The sequence below is a fragment of the Centruroides sculpturatus genome, unplaced genomic scaffold, assembly GCF_000671375.1.
Source record: "Centruroides sculpturatus isolate CEXI.00-Female unplaced genomic scaffold, Cexi_2.0 scaffold1008, whole genome shotgun sequence".
Taxonomy (NCBI): Eukaryota; Metazoa; Arthropoda; class Arachnida; order Scorpiones; family Buthidae; genus Centruroides; species Centruroides sculpturatus.
This window is the reverse complement of record NW_019385260.1, coordinates 234,602-244,673: the sequence shown is the minus strand read 5'-3', so window position 1 is coordinate 244,673 and position 10,072 is coordinate 234,602. Positions and strand designations below refer to the sequence as shown.

At 30.9% G+C, this 10,072-nt stretch overlaps 1 protein-coding gene across 2 annotated transcripts in view; it reads left to right on the top strand.

Moving 5' to 3' along the window:
• The window catches only part of LOC111636826 (N-lysine methyltransferase KMT5A-like), a 72,665-nt gene that overhangs the window by 43,850 nt on the left and 18,743 nt on the right, over nucleotides 1-10,072 (top strand). For both annotated transcript variants that reach the window (XM_023382168.1, XM_023382169.1), the window contains exon 5: nucleotides 3,466-3,525. In XM_023382168.1, coding sequence (XP_023237936.1) covers nucleotides 3,466-3,525 — 60 coding nt within the window. The remainder of the gene's footprint in view (nucleotides 1-3,465; nucleotides 3,526-10,072) is intronic.

The window sequence follows — 10,072 nt, the reverse complement described above, 5'->3', positions numbered from 1 at the left end:
CAGTTATGCTGCCATCTCATATTAAATTAATGACCAATTCCAAATTAAGTTTTAGAAATGTCTGAATTAAAAAATTAACTATTTATAATTATTAAATTTAATACAAGATGGCAGCATAACTGCCTACCTCTAGTAAAATTAATTAATTTCTAATATTTAATTATAGCCTTTACATAGCCCAAGAATTTGGCATATCGTTTGGCATCTTCATCAGACATATCTGTGTTTTTTTTTTTTTTTTTTTTTCTGCAAATTGAATTTGCATTTCAGTTGGTTTATTCTGTGCTAGAAGAAAAGATGAAGATGATTCATGTTTCTTAACAATGTATATTGTATAATTTTCTTTAAATAAACATACATAAAATATTTGAGTATTTTTTTTCAGCATGGAACGCATTATCGAATCTTACATTAATTTCTATGGGAAAAACTGTTTCTCTTAACGAGTGAAACACTCGTTAAGAGAAATTTATCGCATTATGAGTAAGATTCTGGAATGAATTATGCTCATTAAGCGAGGTTCCACTGTACCAACATTTAAATTTCAAAAATTTAACAAACCAAGAAAAAAGTAAGTAATAATCATAAAATAAAAATTCCTAAGTAGTATAAATGGTAAATTTCATGTTTCAAAAATATATTTCCATGCTATCGCTAGACTGTCCACATTCCTAAAATTAATGCATGTTTGTTTTCTGAGTTTTATATATTTCTATCATTTCCAAGTGATGGAGGTTGTTAGGATTTTTAGTAGGTCAGATTATTATTGCATCTTCCCATGCAATCTGTATGACCTGCTGCCTGGTGTAGTTTGCTAAGACTTCTATTCATATTCTTGCTAATCATACATCGATGCTCCTTGAGTCTCGCTTTTAGGTTCTATGCAGTGGCTCCCATGTAATTAAGCTTTTGTTATAAACACTGGTCTTCCTAATGGGATATGTACCATTCTTGCTGCTCCCAGATTCTTCCTTATTGCAGAACCAGTTTCTTCAAAGTTCTTAATCCATTTCATAACACCATGTCTGCTATATTCTTGACACAGCACTGGTGAGCAAGCTAGCACCACCCCACAAGTACACAGGAAAATTGACTTCAATAATTCCATGTTCTCTGCCCAACCTTGTATAATAGATTTCTAAAAGGAATATTAGTTTTTAATGTTAATATTTTGAATCCCCAAATTTTTGAATTTTTTTTTTGGTCATATTTTTGAATATCACAGTTTTCACCAAAGAAATGATTACTAAATTTACCCTCATTCCAGTTCCTTGGCTTATCTGTTTCTCTGTGATGTTCTCTAGCAAGTTTTCTCCAGCTACCCTTACTTCTCTCATTATTCCTATCCTACCTTCCTCTCCTTGGATTTGCTTTGATGTATAAATCAACTTCCTTGGCCATTTCTACAGGTTTCAGTCACTTTGATCCTTTTCATCAGTATGTGAGATCTTATACATTCGGGTAATCTCTCTTTTACTTGATCTGCCACAACCAGATCCTTCAAGTTCTGCAAGGTTTCAACTTCCCTACTTTTGAGATAATAATTGAAGCAAGTTTTAATTTTTGCTATCCACTGATCATAATTTTCTTCCCAGTGCTTTGAACAACTTTCAAAGTTTTTGTGCTGAAACAGGGTTAATTAGTTCTCTGCCAGAATACACTCCTTAATGGCCTTATAATTGGTTAACTTCTCGATTCCCAGATTATTTGTCAACTCAGTAATGAAATTTGATAATCTATGCAAAATGACTTACCATTGTATACATAGGGCACACTATAAATTTTGAAAATAGTCTCAGCTTGATAATAGAAAAATACCCAATTTTCTGGTTTTCTAGGGCTATGGTTCTCAATACGTGGTCAGCACAACATGGGTGTTCCTTGTAGCTGCTTCATGTGTTCCACAAAAAAATCAAATATACAGTTAAAAATTGTTGCAAAAGCAAAATTGATACAATGTAAAATAATTTTTGTATGGGAATGTAATCAGCAAATGCCAATGAAATCATATACTACACCAAGTTTGCTCTTTATTTCAAAAAGGTTTGCCAGCCCTGTTTTAAAGCTGATATATTGTAAGTGTTCTGTGGAAATAAATGTCAAAGTTTAGTGTTCTCCAACTTCAAAAAGATTGAGAATCATGGTTCTAGGGAGTTGTTTCTTGACCAAATTTAAATATTTTATAACATCATTGTCTACCATTTTTTGACTTGTGGTTGACTGAAGTCCACCTTCATAGCTATGATTGGCCCAGAGTTCCTTAAGCCTAATTTTATGTTTTCACTCTCTTTGCCTTTCCTATTGTTTGAGCACAAGCTTCTCCCTTTCCAACATAAACTTTTTCCTTTCCCATTCTATTTCTAATCTCTTCAGTTTGCATAGTATTAATTTGTTTGTCTTCTCTGAGGCTGTTTCTACAGAGACCTCTTTAATCTCTGTTTCATTCCCTTTGCTCATTTCACCGACCTCCATAACCAACTCTTTCGAGTTCAACTTATTTCTCTTTGCCATTCTGAACCTTATATTTATCAATCCACTTTCGAACATGTTTCTAAGCCTACCAGACAATGACAGCAATCTCAAAACTCTAAATTACTGAATGTATTATTGTGCATACCCTATTACTTGATATTGTACCAACATATATACATCAAATGAAATACTTTATACATATAAATGCCCTGGGATAAAAAGGAAACATTCCTGTTGGACTTACTCTTCTATGCACGGAAAGCTAGAACTTCTGTAAATAAGTAATATAAAATGTTAGTTCGATTAAAGAAAATTGCTAGAAAAAGTGTCAAAGGTTTTATATTACGGACTTACTCTTACTGCTGTAATATTCAGTGCCTTCTGAAAAAAGACATTTCAATGCTACATTGCTTTTGACTTAATCCTTTCGACTGCACCATTGCAAAGAATCGTAATTCTGACTTATTAATCAGGTCAGATGATGCACTAGAACCTTGTAAACACATTTATTTCTTCACACACACACACACATTTTAACATACATGAACAACATTGACTCAACAATCCACCACACAGTCTGATACACACCATCAGTCCATGGGATAGCTTCTCTTCTCGCCCAAAATTCCTCTATCTCCCATAAAACATTGCCTTTCAGCACTTCCTGTGTCAACCTGCTTCCTCCAGTTTCAGATGTTGTTATTGTTTTTATAATTGGTAAAAGTGTTAGAACTTGACAGATATTTCTTAAATATTTTGATTATATAAATATATAATTGTTATATGATGATTACTTTATAATGAAATTAATATTAAATAAAAAATATTGATTTAATGTTTAAGTTACAATTTTTTTAAAAAAATCTGTTTTAATTATTTCAGGACTTATATTTAACATTTTAATTTGTAATGAATATATTAAAAATACAATAAATTTTTAAATAAAAGTAATATTCTTTAAGTATAACTTAACTTAATAAAAAAAATATGCAGAAAGAAAAACAGAAGGAAGTTGAAGATGCAATTCTTTCAGGAAAAGAAGATGGATTTGAGGTATTTTCGTTATAACTAATAAATTACTGCTGTCTAATTCCAAATAATTTATTTATTTTTTATTCACAAATTTATTTATAATATAATCATATTAGGCCATTTGACCAATTGATACAAAACTTTGCAGTTACGTTTAAATCTTCTTAGATCATGTTGTACATCTAACCCCAAATTATAGATTCAATTTCAATATATTGATTATTGAGAGGAGAGATATATCTTGCTTCTAAAGGAATTTCACTTTGAGAGGAAAATGAGTACAGGTATACCTCGCCTTACGTCGGTAATTGGTTCCAGGAAAACGACTTAAGTCGAAAAACGACGTAAGTCGAATTTACTTGTCTCCGAATCAAATTTTTGAATTTTTTTTTGGTCATATTTTTGAATATCACAGTTTTCACCAAAGAAATGATTACTAAATTTACCCTCATTCCAGTTCCTTGGCTTATCTGTTTCTCTGTGATGTTCTCTAGCAAGTTTTCTCCAGCTACCCTTACTTCTCTCATTATTCCTATCCTACCTTCCTCTCCTTGGATTTGCTTTGATGTATAAATCAACTTCCTTGGCCATTTCTACAGGTTTCAGTCACTTTGATCCTTTTCATCAGTATGTGAGATCTTATACATTCGGGTAATCTCTCTTTTACTTGATCTGCCACAACCAGATCCTTCAAGTTCTGCAAGGTTTCAACTTCCCTACTTTTGAGATAATAATTGAAGCAAGTTTTAATTTTTGCTATCAACTGATCATAATTTTCTTCCCAGTGCTTTGAACAACTTTCAAAGTTTTTGTGCTGAAACAGGGTTAATTAGTTCTCTGCCAGAATACACTCCTTAATGGCCTTATAATTGGTTAACTTCTCGATTCCCAGATTATTTGTCAACTCAGTAATGAAATTTGATAATCTATGCAAAATGACTTACCATTGTATACATAGGGCACACTATAAGTTTTGAAAATAGTCTCAGCTTGATAATAGAAAAATACCCAATTTTCTGGTTTTCTAGGGCTATGGTTCTCAATACGTGGTCAGCACAACATGGGTGTTCCTTGTAGCTGCTTCATGTGTTCCACAAAAAAATCAAATATACAGTTAAAAATTGTTGCAAAAGCAAAATTGATACAATGTAAAATAATTTTTGTATGGGAATGTAATCAGCAAATGCCAATGAAATCATATACTACACCAAGTTTGCTCTTTATTTCAAAAAGGTTTGCCAGCCCTGTTTTAAAGCTGATATATTGTAAGTGTTCTGTGGAAATAAATGTCAAAGTTTAGTGTTCTCCAACTTCAAAAAGATTGAGAATCACGGTTCTAGGGAGTTGTTTATTGACCAAATTTAAATATTTTATAACATCATTGTCTACCATTTTTTGACTTGTGGTTGACTGAAGTCCACCTTCATAGCTATGATTGGCCCAGAGTTCCTTAAGCCTAATTTTATGTTTCCACTCTCTTTGCCTTTCCTATTGTTTGAGCACAAGCTTCTCCCTTTCCAACATAAACTTTTTCCTTTCCCATTCTATTTCTAATCTCTTCAGTTTGCATAGTATTAATTTGTTTGTCTTCTCTGAGGCTGTTTCTACAGAGACCTCTTCAATCTCTGTTTCATTCCCTTTGCTCATTTCACCGACTCCATAACCAACTCTTTCGAGTTCAACTTATTTCTCTTTGCCATTCTGAACCTTATATTTATCAATCCACTTTCGAACATGTTTCTAAGCCTACCAGACAATGACAGCAATCTCAAAACTCTAAATTACTGAATGTATTATTGTGCATACCCTATTACTTGATATTGTACCAACATATATACATCAAATGAAATACTTTATACATATAAATGCCCTGGGATAAAAAGGAAACATTCCTGTTGGATTTACTCTTCTATGCACGGAAAGCTAGAACTTCTGTAAATAAGTAATATAAAATGTTAGTTCGATTAAAGAAAATTGCTAGAAAAAGTGTCAAAGGTTTTATATTACGGACTTACTCTTACTGCTGTAATATTCAGTGCCTTCTGAAAAAAGACATTTCAATGCTACATTGCTTTTGACTTAATCCTTTCGACTGCACCATTGCAAAGAATCGTAATTCTGACTTATTAATCAGGTCAGATGATGCACTAGAACCTTGTAAACACATTTATTTCTTCACACACACACACACATTTTAACATACATGAACAACATTGACTCAACAATCCACCACACAGTCTGATACACACCATCAGTCCATGGGATAGCTTCTCTTCTCGCCCAAAATTCCTCTATCTCCCATAAAACATTGCCTTTCAGCACTTCCTGTGTCAACCTGCTTCCTCCAGTTTCAGATGTTGTTATTGTTTTTATAATTGGTAAAAGTGTTAGAACTTGACAGATATTTCTTAAATATTTTGATTATATAAATATATAATTGTTATATGATGATTACTTTATAATGAAATTAATATTAAATAAAAAATATTGATTTAATGTTTAAGTTACAATTTTTTTAAAAAAATCTGTTTTAATTATTTCAGGACTTAATATTTAACATTTTAATTTGTAATGAATATATTAAAAATACAATAAATTTTTAAATAAAAGTAATATTCTTTAAGTATAACTTAACTTAATAAAAAAAATATGCAGAAAGAAAAACAGAAGGAAGTTGAAGATGCAATTCTTTCAGGAAAAGAAGATGGATTTGAGGTATTTTCGTTATAACTAATAAATTACTGCTGTCTAATTCCAAATAATTTATTTATTTTTTATTCACAAATTTATTTATAATATAATCATATTAGGCCATTTGACCAATTGATACAAAACTTTGCAGTTACGTTTAAATCTTCTTAGATCATGTTGTACATCTAACCCCAAATTATAGATTCAATTTCAATATATTGATTATTGAGAGGAGAGATATATCTTGCTTCTAAAGGAATTTCACTTTGAGAGGAAAATGAGTACAGGTATACCTCGCCTTACGTCGGTAATTGGTTCCAGGAAAACGACTTAAGTCGAAAAACGACGTAAGTCGAATTTACTTGTCTCCGAATCTACTTATCACTAGGCTAAACTATAAATTACTATTCCCAGTTCTGTATTTTATTTATTAATGCATTTTTAATAATATATGGTTAATAAGAATCTATTTTAAGCTTACAAACAAATAAATTTTAGTTTTTAATAGAGTACAGAAAAAAGTAATCTAAATTTACGAATGGATGTACTGTACTGTAAATACAGTACATACTTGTAAATGTGTATATTTTAATATGATTTTATGTGCTTTAAACGCTTTTCTAGTGATATTACGACTTCAATATTTGTGGCGGACGGACGTAAAGTCGAATAAAATGACTTAAACTTGATTTTTATTATTTTGTATACTTTTTTGACAAACGACGTATAATCGGGAACGACGTAACTCGAAACGACGTAAGTCGAGGTATACCTGTATTGTAAAATTTTATACAAAAATTTATGTAAAAATAGTTGTAAAAACTTTTTTAAAATCCATTTTCTAAAGTTATAAAAATCATAAAATTAATATTTTATTATTTATTTTTAAAATTATTGAAAAAAATTTTGAGATGAAAATGATTAGTAAGAACAAAGTAAGTTTTTATATATATTTTTGAAGAATTGGATATTTTCTGCATTTTGTAGTAGTCCAAGAATATCACTGATTATAAGATTAGATATAAATATAGAAAAACAAGCAGTAAATGAAAGTTTGAAAGATTACATCTCCTTCACTTTATAAAAATCAATATGATATTTAAAATTAATTCCCTGACAGTTCAAAACAAACTTTTATCCATATTTATTCACATTGTTATTTTTGTTGTATATCTCCTTCACTTTATAAAAGTATACTGACAGTTTTTATAAAATTCATTATGGAGCAAATGTAATAGTATAAAATTTAAACATTAGCAATTTTCTACAATGTAATAAAAAAATTTATCAAGGTGAAATAAAAATAGATTTTAATGCAGACACAAAGAAAACAGATAAAGTTGTGTGCACACAGGATGTGAATTGTGTAAAACTGAAATTAAAATTTTTGACACTAATAAAATTTAAACCACAATGGGAAGATGTTATCAAACACATTCTAATGTCTTTCTGTTAATTGTAAATGCTTATATGAAATTTAGACAGTCATCTGGGACTTGAAGTGGAGCACAAATTTACATGGAATTTCATTTTACACAGTAGTTAGATACACAATTCTGTTGTAAAAGAAGACTACATATTATATATGTGTTTTGTAATCTGACTGATCTTTGTTATAGGATATTAAATTATTTTTTTAAATGCATTAATGTAAAATATTTTGATGTATAAGGGATGTTCAATAAATAACCAGCCAATAATAAAATATAATCAGTTCATTTTATTTTACATTTACCTCACCCTTTTTATATACCTCAACAACCAAAATCACCCTGGTTGTTTAGGTATTTATCTCACTGTTCCACAAGTGTCATGATTTTGCATTTAAAAAATATTGCAAGATAAGAGTAGAGCAAAATGTAGACAGCACCCTGTACCTCTTGATTGGATTAAAATCGTCTGCCTTTCAGTTCTTTCATTAGCTTACTAAAGACATGATAGACCATGTAAAGTTATATCCAAATTTAAAAATCTCTGGAAGCAAATTTAAATATCTCTAAGAAACTTTTATTAGGTTCTGGTGGTGCAACTGGCAAGCACACTGCACGGCAAGCAGAGGCTGCGGGTCCAAGCCCTGCCCCGGGTCAGTTCTTTTCTTCCAGAAGGTTCTAAATTATTTAATAAATTATTAAAATTATAATTATTAATTTAGTTAAGACATGATAGACCATGTAAAGTTATATCCAAATTTAAAAATCTCTGGAAGCAAATTTAAATATCTCTAAGAAACTTTTATTAGGGTCTGGTGGCGCAACTGGCAAGCACACTGCACGGCAAGCAGAGGCTGCGGGTCCAAGCCCTGCCCCTGGTCAGTTCTTTTCTTCCAGAAGGTTCTAAATTATTCAATAAATTATTAAACTTATAATTATTAATTTAGTTAAGAGATGGCACCTAATGCCTACCTCTAGTGGCAAATTACTTTGTATTAATTACTTAAATTAGTCGAATTGTAGCCCAATCATTTAGGTGATTGTTGGTTGTTTCTATGAAAGTTATATAGTGACATTTCAGGACTCTGGCTGGAAAATGCTTCAGAATTCCCAAACTCCTATAGCAATACCATCATCATGTTGGTTATGTGGGGATGTGCATTGTTGGGCAACAAGATGATCCCTGGATACTCTAGACATGTGCATCCAATTTTTATAAGGTTTGAAAAGTGGTGTATCTGACTGCATATAAGGTACTGCCTTTGTCCAAAAACTGAACCAAATTTAGCCCTTTACATTAAAAATACATCCAGGGTTCCTATCCACCTGGAAAGTCAGGGATTTTCATTAGTGTTCAGAAAGTCAGGGAATATGCCTTCTTGGATGCCTTGTTGATTTCTTTGCTCACAGTATGGTCCATCTGACTAATACAGACTGATACAGTACATAAGATTATGGATCTGTTTTTCTGCTATGAAAATGTCCATAATCTAATATATTGTGTCAGTCCATATCATTTGTTGTGCGTATCTGTGAAATGTTCCATATCATGTTTGCATACTGAGATGATTGATTCAATACAAATTACTGATGAGGGGCCATAAAATGTAAGTTGGCCTAAAATGCATACAGTTAAGTATGTAATCAACCAAAATAAACATATTTAAACCATAGTTTTGGATTGTTGAATTACTGATAGTGTTCCTATACACCTGCAGATGCAGGATTATGGAATTTCCAAGAATTTTCTAATTGGAAAATTAACTGTTATCCCAACAAGAAAGGAAAAATGTTTTATATTAAAAGAATGATTTAATTTAAGCATGTATTTTCTTCATCATAGGATAGCATATACAATTATAAACTTGATGCAATTTGTTGATTAATAGAAATGAAATTCAATTCGATGTCATGAATGATTTTTATTTTTAGCACAGACCGTAATTAATAGACTTTTTGATGTCAAAAATAAATTTTGAATTTTTGGATGATGCACAATGTACAGTAGACCCCTATAAAACAGGTTCCTATAATTACGATTCCTATAAGACAGCGAAAAATTTGCGACGGTATCCATAAAAAACAGTAAAAAACTCCTATAATTATGTAAAATGTCATTGGGCAGCCGAACTACTTTCCGCCGTCAAGCGCGCTACACTACGGAGAGATTACTATCGTCTGTACAGTATTATATATAAATTAGGTACTGTACATATAATTATATATTAATTAAATTTATTGTAACTTTATTATAATTATATTTATATATATATTTTCCGCCGCCTGGCGCCATGCTACGGAGAGTTTAGGCGAACTATCGTCTGTACAGTATGTAAATTAGGTACCGTAAGTCTAATACAGTACTGTAATTTTATACATTTCTTTTGAAAGAAACATTTCTTATTCAACGGCGATTAAAATTATTTATATTAATGATGTCTCCAAAG